General features: G+C 42.6%; 1 protein-coding gene across 2 annotated transcripts in view; it reads left to right on the top strand.

The window, feature by feature from the left end:
• Window positions 1–23,209, top strand: part of ANKRD55 (ankyrin repeat domain 55) — a 369,279-nt gene that overhangs the window by 327,029 nt on the left and 19,041 nt on the right. For both annotated transcript variants that reach the window (XM_057307266.1, XM_057307265.1), the window contains 2 exons: window positions 3,863–3,923; window positions 14,421–14,549. In XM_057307266.1, coding sequence (XP_057163249.1) covers window positions 3,863–3,923; window positions 14,421–14,549 — 190 coding nt within the window. The remainder of the gene's footprint in view (window positions 1–3,862; window positions 3,924–14,420; window positions 14,550–23,209) is intronic.

Here is a 23,209-nt window from a genome sequence, read left to right as displayed (position 1 = left end):
TCTGCCCACCCCCCACCCTCTCCCTCTTTCTAAAAAAAAAATATTAAATTGTAGAGAAGTTATTGTAGCATTTAATGTCATTCTAAGTACTTTGTATGTATTGACGTATTTAAAATCACAACAGATCTTTAAGAAGTAGATGTTATTATTATTTCTATTTCAAAGAAAAGAAAATATGGGCACTGAGAGTTTCCTAGCTTGCCTAAATTTCCTGGCTGGCTAGTAATGGAGAAGGGATTCTAATGGAGGCAGTTTGGCCCCAGCATCTGTTGTCTTACCACTCACTACACTGTCTGTCTGGGAATGCTCCTGCTGGGCATCTGTGCCTGCTGTCCTGCTACATGGGATAAGGTAGGCTTTGTGTTCCTTCCTAGGGAGTTGAGAACAGGACAGAGCTGGTGCTAATAGGAGACTAGGCTAGGGGTTATGGGGAAAATACTCCTGAGCCATCTTAGCACAGAACGAGGGCTCTGAGAAAACAAAACTAAGAGGTCTGCAAATCCTCTGGTAGTTAAGACAGATGTGGGACCAGCATCTGGCAGATTACCCCTCTACCAGGGAATAGCATGAAGCTCCAGGCTGGAAACCAAACACCTGCTTTCTAGTCTAGTCTGGATCACCACCAAGGCAATGCATGATAGCCCTGCAAGTAAGGTAGTGGCTCAAGTCATTTGCTTGCGCAAAAAAAGAGAGAGCATACTTATCTGTAAATTTGTGTCCATCTTTGAAGATCAATGAATCTGAGGCACTTAGGAATCAAACGGAATCAAGCAATATAAATTGGCATGTATCGATCAGGGTCATAAGAAGGAAGTCGTGGAATAATAGAAGCTAACTGTAGAAAGCTTCGTGGAAGACTATTGAAAATTAACTAACAAGAGATGGTGACAAAATTCCCCACTTCTACCTCCCCTCCCTCAAACAGGAAATTGTTCTACCCCTAGGCCAGAGGGGCAAAGAAGGGAGCTGTTATTGGGACTTGCTGAGAGCTCTCGCTGTAGAAGAGGATCCACCTTGCAGGAGCCATGGCCTTTGGTAAAGGAAAAAAAGTCATGGTCAGAAAAGGAAGTGGCTTCCCTCCTCTCCCCTGCCAATTCTCCTTGCCAAACCCAGAAAGAAGTCAGAGGGCAAGAGAGTCTGCACAATAAAGACATTGCAGGTCAACCTCAGAGCAGAACATTGCAGGGTAGCAAATGGATTTGAGAAGCAAATAGAGAAATAGCCAGGTACAGGATTCATCCTGTGACCTTTTAGAGGCATCCCCAGGATGTGACAAGAGGTCTTGCTCTCCCCTCCCTCATTCCCATCTGGTCAGAGCCTGACTTCCTTCGGTGTGATCACTGCTCTGGAGCAGCCCCAGAAGATGCTATCTGGCTACGTATGATCTCAGTCTGCTCAGGGTTAGCCGAGGATAGCCAGATTGGACCACAGCTGACCTCTGGCTTTTCCCTCCACTCTCCCCCCACACTTCAAACCAAATGAGCCCTAGAGATTAAACAATGGCCAGTAAGGAGATCTAGAGAAGAGAGTCAGTTGCCAGTTGCCCTTCAGCCTTATAAAGCAACTATAAGGGAAAATATATCCAATAGTGAAATGTAATTACAAAGATAAAAACAGCATTATCCAAAAGTCCAATTATTTTATAGCCTCTTCCCACTAGATGGAGGAATTTTAGAATTCAGAAAGCTTGCATTCAGAGCCACTATTCAAGTCTGTGTACTAGGAGTTTTATTCCTGTTATGGTATTCAGTCCTTTCCATCTGTTTCCATGCTGTTATCGCCATAATTAACGTGAGGATACGGAAGCTCAGAGAGGTTATGCAGTGGTGAGGGCAGAATTAAATCACAGCATTATCCTGCTTCCCCAAAAGACAGTGATAAGACTAGATTTAAACCTTACGCTTCCTGGTTATTTCACCTCCACAGCAAATAACCAGAAGGGCATCCCTAGTTAAGCTCTCTTTGTGTTACAGTTACCACTAATGCAACATGATCGGTCCCATCTTCTTTTCTTCTGTTGTCGGTAGCAATTTAACCCTCAGGACTACATGTCATCTAAGCTGAGAGACAATGAAAATCCGACTGGGGGAAAGGCTAAACCATTTCATTTTTTCAAATAATTCTTCCAAAACTAATTTCCTTCACCATCTCCCCGTAGACAATCCTTTATCATCTTGATTGGGTATATTAGTTTGCTAGGGCTGCGGTAACAGAAGAGCACAGACTGGATGGCTTAAGCAACAAAAATTCATTTTTTCAGATTTCTGGAGGCTGGAAGTTCACAAGCAAGGTGCCAGCAGTGTTGGTTTCCTCTGAGTCTTCTGTCCTTGGCTTGCAGATAATCACCCTCTTGCTGCCTTTTTACATGGTCTTTCCTCTGTGAGCCCCTGTGCCTGGTGTGTTTTTATGGGCCCTAATCTCTTCTTCTAAGAACATCAGTCAAATTGGATTAGGGCCTGCCCTAATGGCTTCATTTAAACTTAATTACCTGTTTAAAGGCTCAGTCTCCAAATACAGTCACATTCTGAGGCACTGGAGGTCAGAGCCCTATGAATGTGGAGGTTGTGGGGGGAGACACAATTCAGTTCATAGCAATGATTGATTACTTTTTTCAGTATCTTTCTCAGTGGTTTTCAGACCTGTTTACCAGAATTTCCTGAACAGGCCTTTTAAACTGTGAAAGCTGAGCTTCTCTCCAGACCTACTGAGTCAGAAACCCTGAATATAGAATCCAGGTATTTGTGGTTTTAAAAAATTTCCCCTGGAGATTCTGAGATGGAGCCAGGGTTAAAACTTCTAGGGTTGCCTGGGTGCCTCAGTCGGATAAGCATCTGCCTTCAACTCAGGTCATGATCCCAGGGTCCTAGGATCAAGGCCTGCATCGGGCTCCTTGCTCAGCAGGGGGATCTTTTTCTCCCTCTGCCTACCCCCCCCCCCCCCCACCGCTCAGCTCTCTCTCGCTCACTCTCTCAAATAAATAAAATCCTTAAAAAAAAAAACCAAAAACTTTCTAGGGTTAAGTGTACTAGAAATAACACTTGCTGTGTTCCAGGCATGCTATAAATGCTGTATGCATTAACTCATTTAATCCTCACACTGAGCTATAAAGTAGGCACTTTTTATTACCCCCATTTTACAGATGAGGAAGCTTAGGCACAGAGAGGGTAAGGTACTTGCCTATGGTCACAAAGCTGGTCAGTAGCAGGGCTGGGATGTGAACCCACACAGTCTGGCTCCAGATTCTGGGTCCCTAACCACTATACTCAGCCACTTCTCTTTAACAGTGTTAACCGCTGTCAACCAAGTGTGGGACCTAAGTGAGATAAGAACTTGAACTTGAGAATCACTGATAGTTGTTTTACACTGATTAGTGTCATTTCATGCTTAGATATTTGCATGTTTTACAAAAAATAAGCAAAGTTGTAAATGCTGACTGTCTCCTAATAATCTATACATTTAAAAGGCATGACCCACATACTGAGTGTGAAGCAATTTGAAAGCAGTCTATACGGTTATGTAAAAGAATAAAGAACAAGTACTAGAGGACTTTAGTTCTTCAAGTGCACACATAGGTACACAGGTCTGGTGAATAAGATGTGCCCAAAGACTCACTTTCTCCATTCCCTTTGTGCCCCACCCCCACCCGAGGCACTGAGGTGGAGAGGAGGTTGGAAGAGAAGAGACAGAGGAATCCCCCCAGGTGCCTTCTCAGGGATCACACTGTCTTCTTCTCTAGGGCTCTTTCCCCTAGATAAACGGAAAGGGCCTATCTTCATTTGGAGGCTTTCAGTGGACTATCTTTCTAACGTTATGTTTCCATACAGATTCTGTTCTTACGAGCCTCTTCTATTTTTCTTCACAGGCTCCTAACAGTCTTGGTGCAACAGTCCAATCTGAGCGAGATTAATCACCAGGACAATGAGGTGAGCCTGCCCTCTCAAGGAACAGTTGGCCATTGCACCTGTTAGGGTAGGAGGAACAGCTTTTCTTAACCAGTGCTTCCTATCATAAAGGTTCAGGGAGGGGATGGAGCACATTTTGGGGTTCCTACCATGAGAGGGGACTTTGTGTCTCTACTATTAACCCTCAGGCAGAAATTTATCCCCACCCTGGTTATGGGTAGATTCTACTAGGGAAGAATTTCTTGCATTAAGTACTTAAGCATCTATCATGCCACTGAAATTTTGTAATTTCCCTCTGGATATTGAGAAATAAGTGTTGCTCTTTCCTGTCTTCTTGAGTCCCAGAAACGTCAAGGGCAAGCTGTGGCTGCCATTGCTCTCCCTATGAGAGAAAGATGACAGATAGATGATAATTCTAGGCTCCATGCTCTGGTGGCCACATCATTAACACCAGTGACCACAGTTGCTGTTTCCTTTAAGTGGCATAAGGCTTCCAAGAAGACAATACAGCCCTCTCCAGCCAAATGCCTGCAGGAGTGGTACCAGATACCAGGCAGAGCTGCCCCAGAGTAGCTTAGGATCTTATTCTAGTTACATCACTCTTTTAAAAAATAGGACTAATTTTCATTACCCAGCCTGTTTTCTTTAATAAGCTTCTTTAAACCGATTTCAATACCTGGTTTTTAATAGATATATACATATATATAATATGTGCTTGGTTTTGTTTCGCTTTACTAAGACAGTCTGGTAATTTGAGAAAGTGTGATAGCATTGACAATCCCAAATTGCACTGTTTTCAAGGAAGCCAGGTGGCCCTAGACAGCAGGGTAGGAGAAGTGCCCTAACTGGGGCTGGGCCCCCAGTCTTTCTTGAGCTTTCTGATTACAGGGTTCCTCCCAGCTGGCTTGGCATTCATGACCACACCAAAAAGCCCCTTCTTCACAACCTCAGTCTGAAGCTGGACATCACCCTGACTCAGTGGTCACATGCAGCTTTCTCTCTTCATGTCTTCAGGGGTTTAAAGCAAAACCCTAGGAAAGAGAGGATTGCACTGTTTTAAACTTCTGCTTTAAAAATGAGAACCAGCAATGAGAAAGCACACTCCAACCATTCTGCCCATGGTGTGAAAGCATGGAGCTTGAGTGGTGCAGTTCTGCTTTGTTTCAGTTTTAAGATTTTATTTATTTATTTGTTAGTGAGAGAAAGAGACGAGAGAGAGCACGCACACAAGCAGGGGGAGCTGCAGGCAGAGGGAGAAGCAGGCTCCCCGCTGAGTAGGGAGCCCGACATGGGGCTCATGACCTGAGCCGAAGGCAGATGCTTAACTGACTGAGCCACCCAGGCACCCAAGTGGCGCAGCTTTTGCCAACTGATCACAACTTCTAGAGTTTGGGAAAGTTGACAACCACTTCCTCTACCTCCAACTCATACTCTTGCCCAGCAAAACTGGCACCTCTTAGAAAGGGGGAAAATTCAGTCATTCATACCCTAAAGCTTACCTCCTCTTGGAGACCTCCAAATCTGTTCAGTCTTCAGCTAAAAGAACATCTTCCAGCAAAGTGATAGTTTCCTACTCTTCTCCACCCTGCAAGGCCCCTGGCTGCTGGGGACAGCGAAAGTGGACCCAATCTTCCTAACAGTGGTAATTGTTACACTTTTTGGATAATATGTGCTAAATATTAGAAATGTCTCCAGTTCCTTCACATGCAAAGTAACCTCTCAGAGGAGATTCCTCCCTCTGTGACACCAGCGTTGTGACCCAGTGACTTTTATGTACAGAGAGCAGTACCTCAAAAAGGACACTTACATCCAATGTTGCAGCTTCCTTTTTGGGACGTGCCCTAGCACGTCTGAAACCCATCTAAGCCAACTGCTAATGCTTGACTGTGTTTGTACGTACGTAGTTTATGTACGTACACACACACACACACACACACACACACACACAGAGCAATGATATATATATCATTGCTAGTATGAGTCAATCCATATAAATTTATAAGGGCAAAGAACTCTCTACCTCTGGGAAATAAGGATGGTTCTGACATGGAAAGAACACAGCAAAGGCTTTTTTTCATTCACCACGTTGGTAGATTTCCTACATTCGGCCTCTCAGTGTTCTGAACAAGCAATGGCCCCCTCTCCCCCTCCCTCAATCACTTTGCCAATGAGCTCCAAGCACAACGCAGTCTCCATTATATATGAGGGGATAACAGTTAAAGCGTAGGTGCATGCACACCCTGCATCTGCTAAATAACGGAAAGGAAAAAAGATCAAAGGCAAAAGGAATGAGGAAAAAGGTAAGTTAACGCGGCTAGTGAAGCATTAGGGTTTTCTAATACAAGAGGAAAGAGCAAGGCATACCTCTACATAGTCTGAATGAAATTATTTTCCGAGAAAAACTGAAGGACTCCCAATCTTATCACAATAATGATTAAAGATTAAAGGATCAATTAGTAGAAATCTAATTTCGTTAAGAGATAGATTATAAACTGAAACTACGGAATAGAGGAAGAAAGCAAGCCTCTCTCCTATAACTGTTCAAGTAAAATAAAACACGAGGTAGTACTTCGTATCAGGGAAGTGCGTATCACTTTAGTAGTTGTCCTGATCTGAGCTCAGTGACTTAAAACAATTGTTTTGCATTATTAGTTTTTACTTGTGTAATATGTAAACACATTTGCCTTTTAAAAATTTAAATAAGTAATGATATTTGATTACTTCTACCCTACCACCTTAGCCCCCCAGGTAATCACTGTCTGATGTGTCTCTTTCCCTATGTCTTCTGTATATTCACAGACACTGTGGACTGTAACATAAAAGGTATCACACTCCACATGTTGTTCTACAACTTTGGTTTTTCACTCAACAGTATGTCTTAGAGCTCTATTCATGTCGATACATATAGATCCGGCTAATTCCTTTTAATGGTTTCATGATGTTCCACACTATGAAAATAGCTCCATTTATATTGGTATTCCCCTGTGAATGTATATTTAGGTTGTCTCCAATTTTTCACTATCACAAACACGCCTCTAAAGAATGTTCTTATATAAGCCTCCTTGAGTATTTTACACAATCATTTCTCTAGAAAAACCAATGTTGGAAACCAAGATGTACATTTTTATCTTTAATGCACACCCCTGGTGCTTCTCCAAGATGGCTGTATCAATTTATAGCTCCACCTGCCGTTGAATAGTGTGCTGGTCATGTTTTCTTGTTGCTTTAATTTGCATTTCGCTGATAGCTAATGAGATTGAGTACCATTTCATAGGCATAACGGCCATTTTTATATCTTCTTTTGTGACTTGCCTATTTCGATTTTTTTGTCCATTCATTTGTTGGGTTACTTTGTCATTTTTGTATGGATTCATAGTTTATTTTCTTTTTTTTTTTTTAAAGATTTATTTATTTATTAGACAGAGAGAGACAGCCCGCGGGAGAGGGAACACAAGCAGAGGGAGTGGGAGAGGAAGAAGCAGGCTCATAGCGGAGGAGCCTGATGTGGGGCTCGATCCCATAACGCCGGGATCACGCCCTGAGCCGAAGGCAGACGCTTAACCGCTGTGCCACCCAGGTGCCCCCATAGTTTATTTTCTATTCTGAACATTAGTCCTTTGCTGTTGGATTACAAATAGTTTTTCACAGTCCATTGCTCATTTTAGAACTGTCTGTGATGTCTTTTCTAGTGCAGAAATTTTAAAATATGATATAATCAAAGTGATCATTCTTGTTCCTTACTGTTTTCGCTTTTGATGTATTTTTAAAGAAGGCCCTCCCTAACCCTGCAAGACATAACTACGTTATGCTAAGTTTTCTTTTAATTGTTCTGTCCTAATGATCTGTTTGCTTTTCCTGTTTCATTGACCACAGAGCTTAATTGTAAAGTGACTTATTTACAAGCTATCCACACTGCAGAGTTTGACACTGTGGGAAAGACAAAATGGATCAGATTGTCCTTTGTGCCTTTGTTCTTCTGGACCTCGGAGGAATCACTGACATAGAGAGAGGCTGTCTATTGCAGTTATGGGGACTTGACAAATTGCTAAACTCCTGGAATCTAACCTCTCTTGCTCTCATTTTAGTTTTGACAGGAAGAGCGCCCCATCAAAAGGGGCTATAAACTAATGGCATCTGGGTTAGAACTTTGAATGCATTTTCCAGAGAAAACTGTTTTTTTTATTGTACTTAGGATACATTGTTGATCCTATATTGAATGCACATTCTGATATAAGTAGAGTTTTGTGAGTGACCTGACAATCCAAACTTTCATTATAACAGTGCTCTGAGAAAATAAATCCAAGTTGCAAAAACAGATGTTAACCTTTGGATATAATTCTTGGCACTGAATTCACTTACAGCATCCCTAAGATATAACCATAAGCAGAGACTGTGCACTGTCAAGGCAAAAATCAATAGAAATAGTGCCTGACTCTAGAAATCATTTTACGGTTAGCAAAAGGTAAAATAATAAAGTACAATTTTTTTTTATGCTCCGGAATTTTTATTCTAAAAATGAACACCTTAAAAAAATGGAGTAGAGTCACTGCTACTTAGGAACCTTCACTTTCCCCTTTCCCTGTGTGTCTAGAGGCAGGCCATATCTTTTTTTTTGTTGTTAAAGGTTTTATTTATTTATTTTACAGAGAGAGAGATAGCCAGCGAGAGAGGGAACACAAGCAGGGGGAGTGGGAGAGAAAGAGGCAGGCTCCTAGGGGAGGAGCCCGATGTGGGGCTTGATCCCAGAACGCCGGGATCACGCCCTGAGCCGAAGGCAGACGCCTAACGACTGAGCCACCCAGGAGCTCCAGGCCATATCTTTTTTATTTTTATATCTTACATTTGCATGTAAGCTCATGCAAATCCCTAGACTCTAGCTCAGTAACTTGCACATAGTAGAGCCCTTACCCCAGATATGTACTTATGTTTATAGATGGAGAATTATTAAATTTAAAGAAAAGTCATATTTTATTTTATTGGCCCTTTTTCTTTGTTTTGTTGACCCAACTTAGTTACCCATTTTATTTACCAGACTTGACTCTCCGGGTGACTTTTAATTATTGCCAAAATCTACCTCAAAAAAATAACATGTTATATCATTTGGGATCTTCAAAAAGTGTACTGTGGACTCTAGGCCAGGAGTCCTTGTCCATTTTTATGACGTGGACACCTCTGGTGTGCTGGTGAAGCTGAAGGATCCGTCTGCAGAAAAATGTTTGAAACTACATGAAATAAAATATGTAGGATTACAAAAGAAACCAGTTATTTTGAAAAACAGTTATCAAAATATTATAAAGATCAAATTTGTAATGGTGATATGCAAGCTTGCTTGTTAATGCATTAAATAAGATTTAGCGGCAGGACCAATAACACTGTACTAGTGATGCATACAAACAATATTTTGAGATAGCTGCACTAATTAATGCAATACAGAAGTATCTGTGATTTATATCATTGGCAAAGTCACAGGTATTGTTAACGGTGGTTGCCTATATTCATATTTAAAGAAGATGCTAAATTTCAATTTGAAGTTAGTGACTGTAAAGATTAATTTATTTATTTGATCTAAGCTCATGCAAAGCCTGATTTCTGTCCATGGCTAGAACCCCTGCTGTAGTGGAGATATTCCAAAAAAAGATCTTCCAAAAACATTTTGATCAACAAGTGGGATAATTGTAGGCCTCCCAAGGTGATCTACTTGGAATAGGAAAATCATCATTTTATTCATTAAAAAATATTTAGATACCGGGTTAAGCGTCTGCCTTCGGCTCAGGGCGTGATCCCGGCGTTATGGGATCGAGCCCCACATCAGGCTCCTCTGCTAGGAGCCTGCTTCTTCCTCTCCCACTTCCCCTGCTTGTGTTCCCTCTCTCACTGGCTGTCTCTATCTCTGTCAACTAAATAAATAAAATCTTTAAAATATATATATATTTAGGTACCTACCTTGTCTCATGTGGGCTTGATTCCTGCTCTAATAGTTCACAGTTTAGTGCAGAGTGTAGATGTTCTGTTTAGTTGAAAAATAAATACAACAGCTTAGGTGTCTATTCTAAATGCTTTGTTTTAGAAGTTTGTTCTTGTTAAAATTTGTCCTTTTACTTCTGTGGCGTAAGTTACTCTGCATTGCATTTCTTGTGTTAGGGTCTCATGTAAATTATAAAAAAAAAATCTCCACCCTAAAGATTTTTATGTTTTTGTTGAATACACCGTTTTTGTCATTATTATAAAGGAGAGAGTGAGCATTTTTAAAGAATATCATCATTAGTAGCCATTCCTACTGTCCTAAAATCCAACATCTAATCATTTTTAGTCTTCAGTTATAGTCTTTGGCTGTTATGATGTGCACAACTTGTCCAGATTGGAAAACTCTAAAACAAAGACAATGAAATAATTTATTAATCTTTGTGATCTGTAATTATAAAATATTTTCAAAATAAAAATGAAAGGAAATGGCTTTCATTCCTGAACTTCTAACCATCTATTTTTTAAAAAATTTTTAAATCACATCATTTATTCCTATTTTTTGTCTAGAGAAGACAACTTTTGTGAGGAGTAGTCATCATATGTGATTAATAGTATGTGAATTTTAAAATGTCAACCAGAGCCAAGCTGGACTTCTGTGAAATTCTAGATCCTTTAGAAGATGTAGATTCTCTGAAGGACCTAGGTTGTTTTTGCTGACCTCTCAGCACTTGCTATAATTTTATCCCCCATGGTACCAAGTTAAGGGGTACAGCAAGTGCCTGGCCACATCATACGTTTCTCTTTCTGTGCCTTTCAGCATCTGCTAACGCCGGTCTAAAGGTGCCATCCTGAGCATTTAACCAGATTTCTGGTTCAGAAAACACAGAAGTTACAGTGGTTTTGGGGGCGGGGGGGAGTCCTGAGACATTGATCGGACTTGTAAGCCCTTAAATAAAATTTCGGTGACATAGGCTCAAGGCACAGAATTACTCATCTGTATGAGAGCACCTTTCCAAAGCAACCTGCTAGGCACCCAACAGTCATGACATAAACTAAGTCCTATCAGCAATCTCAAAATGGATTTGAAGCCAACTAAAACTGAACGTTTCCCTTTGAAACATTCTGGAGAGCTGTGCTCTTAACTTCACACAACACAACAGGGATGGCTTCCGGCTCCCCAGAAGCTGGAGGAAAGAGAAGGAGGCAGTTGTAGAAAAAAAGTCTACTTTCCTAAACAAAGTATGTTGTGCAATGCCAGGGCCTGTACTGAAGCTGATTTTGAAAGTTTTGGTTTTCATATTACTAACTCTAAGGGGATTTATTTTTATTTCTCACTAGCCCAATTGAAAAGGCAGCAGCAGAAAAGTTCCCTTGACTTGACTGACTGTTTGCAACCTGTTATAGTGTAATATAAACTGTGTGTATGTTTGTGTGTGTGTGTGTTTATAATTATTATTATTTCAAGAAGGAATGGAATGACTCAAGTCTTGATTTAGGTTCAGATGATTACCCAAATTCTAGGGTGTGGGGTGGGAGAAAATATATAGTTCAATACCTTAGAAAAATAAACACTTGCCAGCTGTGGCAAGCTGAGGCAATGCCAAATACAACAAATAATAATATAGGATGGAGACCCTTATGCAAATGACAACCACCATTCCAGAAAGTTAGATGACCCTGAATCCAGTTAAAATCACAAAGGAAAGAATTCTCTGACATTTGAGCTCCTTTCCAAAATGAAAGCCTACCAGCATGATGTGTGGGAAGAATGTTATTCTCCAGGGTTGAAGAGACCTGGATTCAAACCCCAACTATGGCGTGTACCCATGGCCTTAGGCAAATTACTTAACTTGTGTTTCGGCTTCCTCACCTGTAAAATGGGCCTACAAATGCCTATCCCTTAGGATTGTGTTATTTATATAAATATTCAATGAGATAATATATATAAATTTCTTGACAGGAAGTAGGTATATAAAACATGCTAGTGTTCCTCCCCACCCCACCACTTTTCCAAAGCATGCAGAAGTTGGGCTTTTAAGGTTTTTTTGGCAGGGGGTGGGGTTGTTTTAAGGAAATAACTCTAGAAGTTTAACAGTTGTGTTTAGGAGACAAGGATTAACAGAGCATAATCAGAATTTAATCCATAACCATATTTTCACATTTGGTTCTCATATCAGTAAATCATGCCTATGCATAGAGTGATTGCCATATACCTATTTGGAGAACTGATCAAAAATTCTACCAGCTTTCAGTTGAAGAGTTGGTAACAATGACCGTATCAGACAAATTGATTTTCTATAAAGGAGAAGTCATATTTTGCCTTTTTTTATTTATGTAGTTTTTAAAAGCAAAGCTAGATTTTACAACAGCAAAAAAATTCCATCAAGGACAGTTAAGAAGTCATTCAATTTAAATAACAACTTACTTAGCACCTACAATGTTCCTGACACTGTTCTAAGCTCTAGGGCTTCAGACAGCCGACAAGGACCTACCCTCATGAAGTTACACTGCAATAGCTTCAAATTTTCTTTGATGTCTTTAACTCTGAATACTGGTAGCACTTCATGATGAAGCCAGTGAGTCTGAAGCAAATGGGACTCAGCACTGGGAAGGGGAAATCCATGCATAATAAAAATAATCTGATTTCCTTGAGTCCAGATTTCTAGTTCCAATGGGCCACATTTATAATGAAGAGGACTTACTCGAATGTGCTGAGTTATTCTGAATCCTCAGTAAATATTCAGCTGTCAGAATAAGAACAAGAAGTTCCTCTGCTTTTACGTTAGCATTCTTTTCCATATGGAACCAATTTCTTGAAATATCCTCAAGAGCATATCTCACTTACTGACACTTGCAACTTGAAAGCAGACCATAATATAATGATTTAAAATTTTCAAACTGGTCAAGGGGATTAACATTCTAATGCCAGTGCCCCATAAACCTCAAACCCTAGATTCAGTTCCGTGCTCACTCACAGACTTGGGAACTTCTCCAGAGCTCAGCTTCCTCTTCTATAAAACGAGAAGGACAGCAGCACCTGTCAGACGAGTTGGTCAACTGCTGTAGCAATCAACTCAAAATCTCAGTGGCCTGACACAGTAAAAGCTTCTTTCTTGCTAGAATCATAGTCCAATCCTGGTTGACAGGGTAGCTGTATTCTCCCTCATCAGTCAGGGTGCCAGGCTTCATTATTACCCGATCCTGGCATCTTATCCAGTCTTGTTCTCTGCCTTCATTTGTTGGATGAGGAAAGAGATAAGGTGTGGGAGACTGCATGGGTTTTGTTTTCTAGGCAGGCCTTCTAGGGGCTTCTACCCCCTCTGTCCACATTGCAATGATTAGGACTCAGTCTCAAGGCCACCCCTATCTGCTGGGAGGCTGGGGAATGTACCCTGTGTGCCCTGGAGTAAGAGGACATAGAGTTTGGTGAACACATAGTGGACTTCAGCACAGTACTTAATTCAGAAGATTGGAGGATTCAGTGAAATAATCTACATAATATCTCATAAAGACCATTGGATCAATAAGTATTAGACTCTTACCTTTATGTTATCTGCAGAGATGATTCTGAAAAGAACTTTAAAGCTGCCCATACTCTTGACCCCCTTTACCAAGCATCTTAATCATTTTAGAGATGTTTTGTGTAATTGAGAGGTGTGGGCAAGAAGAAGAGGCCCTCTTTTCATAGTACACTCCCAAATAATACTGGGTCCTCATGGTTACCTTTCCCAGCATAAGCTCATCGTATTATTAAATGATGACTGAAGCATGTGACCTTAAGCTCTGAAAGAAGCTGAAATTCACCAGATGGACTCATCCCAGCTGCCACAGAGTGATTTCTTCTAAACAGTGTAAATCAGATCATGTCAACATTCTCTTAAAACCCTTCACTGTCTTTCCATTGACTTTAGAATAAAATCTCAATGGTTCATACAGAGTTTGTCTCCCCCATCCCACACCCCAGGATCAGCCCTGCCTCCCTCTCCAGACTCATTTCACATGGCTCTCTCTCTGTCTCCATTCATTCTTTCATTCAACAGCTATTTATCTAGTCTCTATTGTAGCCACTGGGGATACTGCCATAAAACAATGCCCCTCCCCCTGTGGTGGGATATGGCAGCTTAGCGTGACCCCAGTCACAAGTGGTTGCCTCTGTGGCTTGGCGCTTGCTGCTCTGTTCCCCCAGTCTGGCTCATAGAGGCCCATGTAGAACAGTCACTAAGCCCACAATTACTCTCTCACACCACCACAATCTGGAAAATCCTTTTGCTCATTTCATTTGTTGTCTGTCTTCCTCTACCACACTACAGTTCCCATGAGGGCAAGGATCTTGTTTATCTAATTCTCTGTAGTATCCTCCATCCCTGTTTTCCTGGCACAAAGCAGAACCTCAATAAATATCTGTTGATTGAATGGCTTAAGGAATGAATGAACTGACAGGCAGCAACCAATGTATCTGGTAATGGCCCTTGGGTCTGGGGAGACAGTGTGAGCTCCAGTTTCCTTCCTGATAGCCTGTGCTCACCTCTCCCCTTTCTGACTGTGATTTTGTAGGGAATGACACCACTTCACTGGGCAGCTTTCCACAACCAGCCTCAGCACACTCAAATGCTGCTGAAGAAGGGAGCAGACCCTACTCTTGTGGATAAAGACTTCAAAACAGCTCTCCACTGGGCAGTCCAGGTGAGAAATTGGCCAGTAGATTTGTCTCAAGTTTAGATGGTATAAAGCAATGCTGCAAGTTCTCTGAGTGTGTCAGACCTGAAAGATGGAATTATCAAAGGTGCAGCTGATATGGAGGTTATATGTGTGCTAGAGCAAGGAAGATTCATGCTGCCCTCCTCCCATCCCTTCAGATCCAAAGGGCGACAGCAAACCTGTCATTTTGGAGGATTTGGGTGCATCAGTTGTGGAGAAGAAACTGGGCCAAGACACAGAGGGGGAAGAGAGCCTGCTTTGGCTGTTGTATGCACACACACACACGCAAGCACGTACACACATGTACACATATACGTACACACACACATAACACCTTTCTCACTTGCTCTCTTTCTCTCTCCATCCTCATGCTTGCTGAGTAGCTCACGGTGCACCAGCATAAACCTTCAAAGTTTTGTTAGGGAAATCCCTTCAAAGTCTTTGGACCATAACTCTCTTCTTCCAAATCCTCCAAAGCAGGGTTATTCCAGGTGACCCTCAGTTCTCTGCTGAGCAATGAAAATCATGCCTCTTAACGCTACCCATGATCACAAAAGGTAGTCTATCTCAGTACACGTGACCAAAGAAGTCGGAATAGGCCCACAAAATCTATAGCGCAAAGAAGGGGAAAGTGAGAATAAGGTGAAAGAATGCCCATAGCTAACATTTATAGATGTGCTTTCTATTTTAGAGGAATAGATGAACTCAGAGTCATCTACTCCATCCTTCAGAGGAGAGTAGTATTATGCATTGTTTCAACAAACTTGCCAGCCCATTCTGTCTTCTGATACCCAAGCAGAGATACCTCTACTGTTTATCAGCCCAATAAAGGCACCCTTGCTGAGCTGCCGCCAGGGTCCTTGTGAGAGGCGTTTCTGCCTGCCCTACTTGTGGTTTCACCCAGTTGTTTCACATGCCAAGCATGCCAGAGACGGGCACCTGGCACTTTCAGGCCTGAGGTAAAATTGAAACAGAAGTGATTTGGAAACTGCTCTGGTTTTGTCCCCCCAACTTTGGCTCCAGTTACTCTGTACCAGGACTACCCCTGGGCAGCACTGCGAAGTGAGCAAAACTTGTTTTGTCATCCCCACCTGCTGTAGCATCCTCCTACATACTTTCAGTCTCTAACCTCCCACCCCGCCCCCCTCATGCCAGTCCCTGCCCGGGGCCAGTCCTCTGGCTAGGCAACTGTGTGTGCTGGGGCTCCGTTGAGGTGGAAGTGGTATCCAAATCAAGCATTTCCTGTGTTCACCCTCATCACCCTTGCATTCTGATCTGGGATGGGGCTCACATCTCTGCTCCCACGTCCTCCACCCCACCCCCAATTTAGAGCTGCTGCTCTAGTCCCACCCTTGCAATGGAATCAGCCACAGTGCTCGTGAAATGATAGGTTCCCAGGCCACACTCCAGACCTTCTGATTTGGACTCTTCAGGGGTGGGAACCCCTGCCCTTATCCTCAAAGAAGCCATTTGGCAAAATGAAAAGAACACTCAGTATTCAACTCAGAAAATCTGTTTGCATTGACAGACCTGGTTTTGATCTGAGAAAAATCACCAATCCCTCTTGGCGTAACTGTCAATGCATCTTTGGGGTATGAATGAGAGTGTGCATGTGTGCGTATGACAGCAATATGTAATGTGCTAGGTAACTAGAATAGATAACCGTTTTTGTTATGGTTCCTGATTTCCTCCACAACAGCTTAATTATTATACCCACATCTTCTTATTCTTTCTCTCTACTAAATGATAGGGCTTTTAACCTGCTACATTGATTTCAGTCCTGTCTGCACTTTAAGATCATCTGAAGAGCTTTTAAGCAATACCGATACACAGGCCCCACACCCTTAGATTCTCAGCCAGTTGTTCTGGGGTAGAGCCCAGGCATCCATATTTTTTAAAGCTTCCCTTCACCCCAGGAATTGTAATGTGCACGGAGGGTTGAAAACTGCTATGATAAATGTATTCATACTAATGGATGCTAAAACCTTATCTACTCCTACCTGAGATACTTGCATTTTGGCCATGATTTGGTGTAAGCATTCTGCATCATTCATTTGTTTACTCAATTGCTTTATATATATTTCTTGAGTACCTACTATGTATCTGGCATTGGGGGTAAAAAGGATTAACAAGACAGGTCCCTTCTAAAACCCCTACAACTGTATGAAATATGCTATGTGTGAGTGTGTGAATATGTTAGCATACTTTTTTCTGAGGAAGTCATCCCCGACTTTCTTCAATTCCTCAATGAAGATTGGTGACTAGCCCTAAAAGGTTCAAAATCACACTTGTAGGACAACCATGCACCCTCTCTGTCCTTGTGGTTAGCAGCGAAATTCAGAAGTGGTGTGCCCTGCCCTTTAATCTGCAAAGAAGACTAAGGGTAATTCCAAATGTCAGCTGAAACCATGAATACACTTGCCTCCTTTGGCCTTCTTGTTCATTTATAGCACAGGATCAGCATTGTGTTCTTTTTACAGTTTTGCCACATGAATGAGTCTATTTCCCGTTGTCATTTATTCCTTTCCCCAAACTTCCTGCTTTTCTCTTGGATCATATGAGACCATGTTTAAAGCTATCGCACCTTAAAATAAGAAAGCCTCTGTATTTGACCCAGATAACCAAGGCAAGAAAAATTGGAAGCATTAGGCCCATGAAGTGATTTGGGGTTGGGCTTCTGCCCCATGTCTTAGGTGCCTTGGTAGCTGGTGGTGCCTTCCTGTGGGCCCGTTGCCCTCAATCACCTCTCCCGTCTGCCCAGGAGACCCTGCAGAAGTTCAGTCCCCAGTCTTTTTCTTCCTCTCTTCCTCAGAAAGCCCATCGCTTCAACTATCATTCTATTCAGAAGATTCTCAAATCTGACCTCTCTCTGAAACTCTAGACTCACATTTCTAGCTCTCCTGGGCATCTCCACATCATTTCCCAGACACTTCAAACTGGACATGTCTAAACTTAACCCGTGGTCTTCCCTTCCCATTACATTCTCGTCCTCCTAATAGCCCAAGCCACAGGACTTTGTGTGGTCCACACTCCTTCCTTATCAACCTTCATATCTAGTTGGTTATCAAGACCCTTCAATTCTACCTCCTCAGCTGTCATATCTCTATCACCTCCTTTCTATCCCCACTGTACAGGTTGGTGTCGCAGCAGGAAGCATAGCCCCGTCATGATGGGATAAATTGGGCAGAGATTCCTGAAAAGGCTATTCACATACCACAGCAGGGTACCATTAGGGCATCTGGGCCTAAGAGGGCATGGGAGGGGGTGGTTACTAAGACATAGCAAAAGCTGGAGCTGTAGGAGAGGGCCAAGGACAGCAGGTATAGCCTTTGATGGAGTGACCAAACAGTGGCGCGGCAGAGAAAGAACTGAACAATAAACATCCCAATCTCTGTCCTCCTACACCCATCTCCTGTCAGTGTCACTCATTGGCCAAACCCAACCAGAAGCCATAGGGCAAGGGAGCCCATTTAATGCAATTCATACAGGCTAAAGGGAAGGGCAGAATGGAAAAGATGGGAGAGTAAAACCAGAAGAACAAATGGAGATCATTTTGCACACCTACTGTCACTTCCTTAGATCAAGCTTCTACCATCTCTCATCTGAACAGTTTCAGCATCTGTACTCCTACTTTCAGCACTTGCCTTGTGCCTTGTATTCTCACATTGCCACCAACTATTCTTTCTACAAATCCCAAAGGAATGTATGAACACAACTGTTAATCCACCAAAACAGTTACTATGGTCACTCTTGGTCCTTGGCTCAAAAACCTTCAGTGAGTTCCATTTTTTGGTACAGAACAAACTCCCTGGGCTAGCACCTACTGTTGTAAACAACCACTCCCTACCCGCTGACCTCTCCTCTTCAGCCCATATATGCTTTACTCCAATCACACCAAAATATGAATGATCCCTCCAATACATCACAGAGATTCATTCTGTCTCCACGTTAATCAGTCACCCTCTTCTCTTTTGGTGAAACCTTTCTTGCCCTCACCACATCATCCATTCCACCTGAAGAATTTCTGTTTATTCTTTCTTATTCCTGAAGACCCAACTGAATGCCGCCTTCTTTGTTGAGCTCCCTTTCAGAATTGTTCCCTCTGAGTTGCCTATCTAGTACTTTCTTATGTCTAGGACTAGTGTTGCAAGCAGTGGGATGGCTATTTCTTCCCTTCTAGACTGTGCGCTTAAGGGCAACGTACCTTATTCATGTAGATGTCTCTCAAGACCCAGAATGGATCTTTTTGAGTTTTAGTTCCTCAAAGAGGTGTTCACTGAATTCAATCCAATAAATTTACCCATCTCAAATCAATGAGATTAATGGCTTATTAGGTTTTCTTTGTAAAACACCATTTGTTCGCTTACCTGAGACTTGCAGGAAGGTAATGCCTTAATACCAGGGAGGTTTTTCTAATAGTAGGAATTCTAGAATAGATATGATGGCAGGTCAGTGAGAGGGGCAGGTATCTACTGCCCCTCAAATCTCACCACTAGCTCCTTCCTCTGCTTACTAGAAAAATGTGTTTCTTTGGAATCTTCCTTAGAAGTACTTTTTTTTCAGTGATCAGAAGGGGGAATGAAGCATGAGAGACTATGGACTATGAGAAACAAACTGAGGGCTTCAGAGGGGAGGAGGGTGGGGGAATGGGATAGACTGGTGATGGGTAGTAAGGAGGGCACGTATTGCATGGTGCACTGGGTGTTATACGCAACTAATGAATCATCGAACTTTACATCAGAAACCAGGGATGTACTGTATGGTGACTAACATAATATAATAAAAAAAATTAAAAAAAGAAAGAAAAGAACTGCACTAATATAATATAACTATTTCATGTTTGTTCATTCAGTATGTGGCTATGTGGTTAAGGAAATTAAACATGCACACACATACACACACACACCCTTCTAGCTCTTTAATATAACCGTTAAGCCTCTAGTGCTTGAGACTCGTTTGGTCCAGTATGGAATCCTGCTCCTTCCTATGGTGAAGATCTGTGGTCAACTTTTTGGACTGTCAAAATCTTACAAATATACTTTTACCCTGAATATATTCAGAATGACAACGGATAAATGTCATATACCCGTGGGTCCAGTTCATAAGGTGAAAGAATCTTAGAGCTGAAAGGGACCATATTAAATCATTTAGTCCCACCATCCAGTTCACAGGTAAAGAAACTAGTGCACCAGAGGCTGTCACTGGACCAAGTACACCGGTACCCACACAGGCACCCAGGCCATCTCTCCCAGGGCTTGATAAGAGGAGGACTACAAAGCCACTAAGCCTAAAGTAAACAAAGAGAAAGTCAAGTTTACGAAATCCATATCCTGGAACCAAAGGCCGACCCACTTAGGAAACTGCAGTCTTGAGAGGCAACCTAAGTTTAAGTGGCCTCATAGGTCAGCTCCCCAGCACTTGGTTATAGAGAGGAAGGGGTGCAGTAGAAGGAGAAAATAACAGGGACTCACGTAGGGGTGAATACAAATAAAAAAAGAAGCAAAAAGAGTAAAAGGAGGAAGGTAATGAGGAAAAGAGAGAGAAGCTAAAAAGGATGAGTATTCTCTTTGACTTTGCTCATAGTTTGTAAGGCTGTTTTACTCACGTATTTATTTATTGTTCGGCAAATATTTATTGAGAGTGACTCTCTGCTAGGCTTCATTTAAGCAGAAAGATTCCCAGTCAGACATTTAGGAAGGACAAGATAGAGCCCTCCTGGAGACCTTCATCTTGTCAGCCAGCCAGAAGCAGAATTCAGCCCCTTTCTACACAGTAATACAGCAGGAAAGGAGATTTTTTTTTCCCTCTGGTATTAGAGAACCTATGAGATGAAGTAGCTCAGCAGCGGAGGGTCAGCATGCCTCATGCCCCAACCCCCCAATTTCTGTTTTGCACTAGCTCTCCAGGGCAGTCAGCCCCAGGCTTTGGGGTTCAGTGGCCTCTGGAGTCAGGCCAACCAGTAAAGCTTGTGTCCAAAGAGGCTAAACATGAAGATGGTTCAAACTTTAAGCTAGGCTATTAGGTACCTTTTTTATCTGGTTAGCCCCAGGCTCTCAACTTTCAAATGTTCACCTTGTGTAGACTGGCAGATGTTCCCTCACAGCTGCATTCCCAGCTTGATGCATCTGGCTCTGGCTTATGACCTAAAATCCTAGCCTCGCATTTATCTGGTCACCATCTTGTGACAAGCGATGCAAACTGGCCACTGCTTCCAAGAGAAGAAAGGAGGTTGGAGTTCCCTCTAAGAAGAAGCCAGATAGCACTAATTCCCCAGACATGTGTTAGCAAATAACCAATTAGTCCTAAATCTCCCACTAAGACCCTTTGGAAGGTCTCCTAGAATAAAAAGTATCTCCAGTCAGAACATTGGAATCTTGTTTTTTAGCAGTCTGCCTGCAGCAAAATTATTGTATGTGAGTTCAGCTTGTGTGTGTGTGTGTATGTGTGTGTGTGTGTGTGTGTGTGCGTGTGTGTGTGTGTGTGGCAAGGTCTTTAAGAGTGTTTGAGAATTCGAGTCAATTCTGACACTGTCTCTCTGGAGATGGCATCAGGTTCCATAGGTGAAGGGTTCAGTCCTCCAAGGCTGCCCCTCACTCCCCACTTCAGACTCCAGTCTCAAGCTCCAGGCTGTTACCTGTGCTTCTGACTCACCAGCTACAGGTTGGAAGTTCCAGTGACTTTCTCCTTAGATTCGATTAATTTGCTGGAGCTGCTCACAGAACTCAGGGAAACACTAACGTTTACCATTTTATGAAAAGATATAATAAAGCATAGGAATTAACAGCCAGTTAAAGGGATACGTAGAACGAGGTCCCAAAGAAAGGAGCTTCTGTCCTCATGGATTTTGGGGTCTGGCTTGATATCACATGGAAACCTTCTGGTTCCCCAAGCATGGAAGCTCTCTGAGAAAGGCCTAAAAATTGCCCCCTTGGGTTTTTTTATGGAGGCTTCACTACACTGTCCTGATTAACTAAGTCACAGGCCCTGGGCTGATTCAACCTCAACCTCTCCCCTCCCTGGAGGTTTTGGGTGGGGCTTCTGACAGTTCCAACCCTCTAATCGGGTGGTTGGTCCTCCTGGCAACAGCCCCACCCTTGGGTGGGGCCCAAAAGTCCATTACTTTAGTAACAAGACACCCATTTCACCTTTATGGCTCTGAAGCATTTTCAGGAATCTGAATGACCATATATATATTTATTATAAATCATTTTATCACACAAGGCTTCTTATGAACCCTCTCTCATGAGGTGTAAAGTGACAATGGCTAGCACTCAGTAGTTCCCAGCAGTTTTCAGAGCACATGAAGGCAAGTGTATGAATTATCCATGAACAGAAACAAAACAAATATGACAGAAAACAAAGAAATAAATCCACAATCCTCATCTGGTCATCCAGTGCAGAATTCCAGAGCTCCATAAGAATAGGATCTGTACAATATTGTTCCTCCCCCTGTTTAATGACATTTCTCCCAAGTGGAAACCCACGTTTCATTCTCCCGAGGGCTCTTCTGGGCACCATCCCATTCTTTCTGTCTTGGTGCTTCTTGGTCTCCGTGACCCTTTCTGGCCTCCCAGGCCTGGAGCCTACCTTTGCCTGACACAGCTTGCCAAGAAGGAAATGTGGTTGCCAGGAAACCAGTGAGCCAAGGCCCCAGCTCACAGACTAGTGCTCTCTCGGGCCCCTCAAAAGACTCTGAAGGTGCACCATGGCAACCCTTGGAGCAGAGGCTTTTAAAGACCTCATATTTCACTCTGAAAAAGGTCTCGTTTGGCCAGAATCACATCATTGCTACTGCAGTTGCAGCCTAAACAGGAGTTTTTACTTTCGTTTCTCCAGTATGAACATGAAGGATCAAATAAACAGATGGGGTTCCTTTTATCAGAGACAGAATGGTGTAGCAGTGCAAGGGCTCTGCAGTCAGGCTGTCTGTCCTGCTATGTCACTTCTTGGCTATCATCCGGGGCAAGTTACTTAACCTCTGTATGCCCCCATATTCTGCTCTACGAAATGGGGATCAGAGGAGGACCTACCCCATAGGGTTCTTGTCAGGATGAAATGAACTGGTACGTGGAGATGCTTGGAACAGTGCACACAAAGCTCACTCAGTAAAGACAGCTTTCCCCATTATTCCTGGGAGTATCTTCTTATCAGAGAAAAGGAGATACAGTGACAGTGTTGTCTAAGTGAGAGCTAGGTGTAGAGACAAAGAAGTTCCCTGGAAAATTCAGGACAAAGGGCATTTTGGAGACAAAAGAAAAGGGGTTGGAGTTCTGGAGTGTGTGACACTTCAGCCCCCAGGGGAACTGCTGACTGGGCTTGGCTGGTCCAGGTCCAGAAGAGGCAGGTGCAGAGGTTCTGGGAAGCAGCCTGGGTTTCAATGTTGCCACTTCCAAAATGGCTGCTCTGAGGGTCAGGAGAGAAGAAGACACAGGGTGAGGAGATGGGTTTTGTTTCTTCTATCTGTGTTTGCCGCTCCCTCTTCCACTCAAAGGGAGAATTGTGACCGGGCATTTTGCCCTTTGAATCACCTTGGCAACCTGAATTCCTTCCAGGAAACTTTAAATAAAATAAATTCATTGAACCGACAACTCTTTGCTTCTGGTTTCCTTTTCACATGGTTGGTACTTTTTTAAGAGGTGTGAATG

This window comes from Ursus arctos, unplaced genomic scaffold (assembly GCF_023065955.2).
Source record: "Ursus arctos isolate Adak ecotype North America unplaced genomic scaffold, UrsArc2.0 scaffold_5, whole genome shotgun sequence".
Taxonomy (NCBI): Eukaryota; Metazoa; Chordata; class Mammalia; order Carnivora; family Ursidae; genus Ursus; species Ursus arctos.
This window is presented reverse-complemented; position numbering and strand designations above follow the sequence as displayed.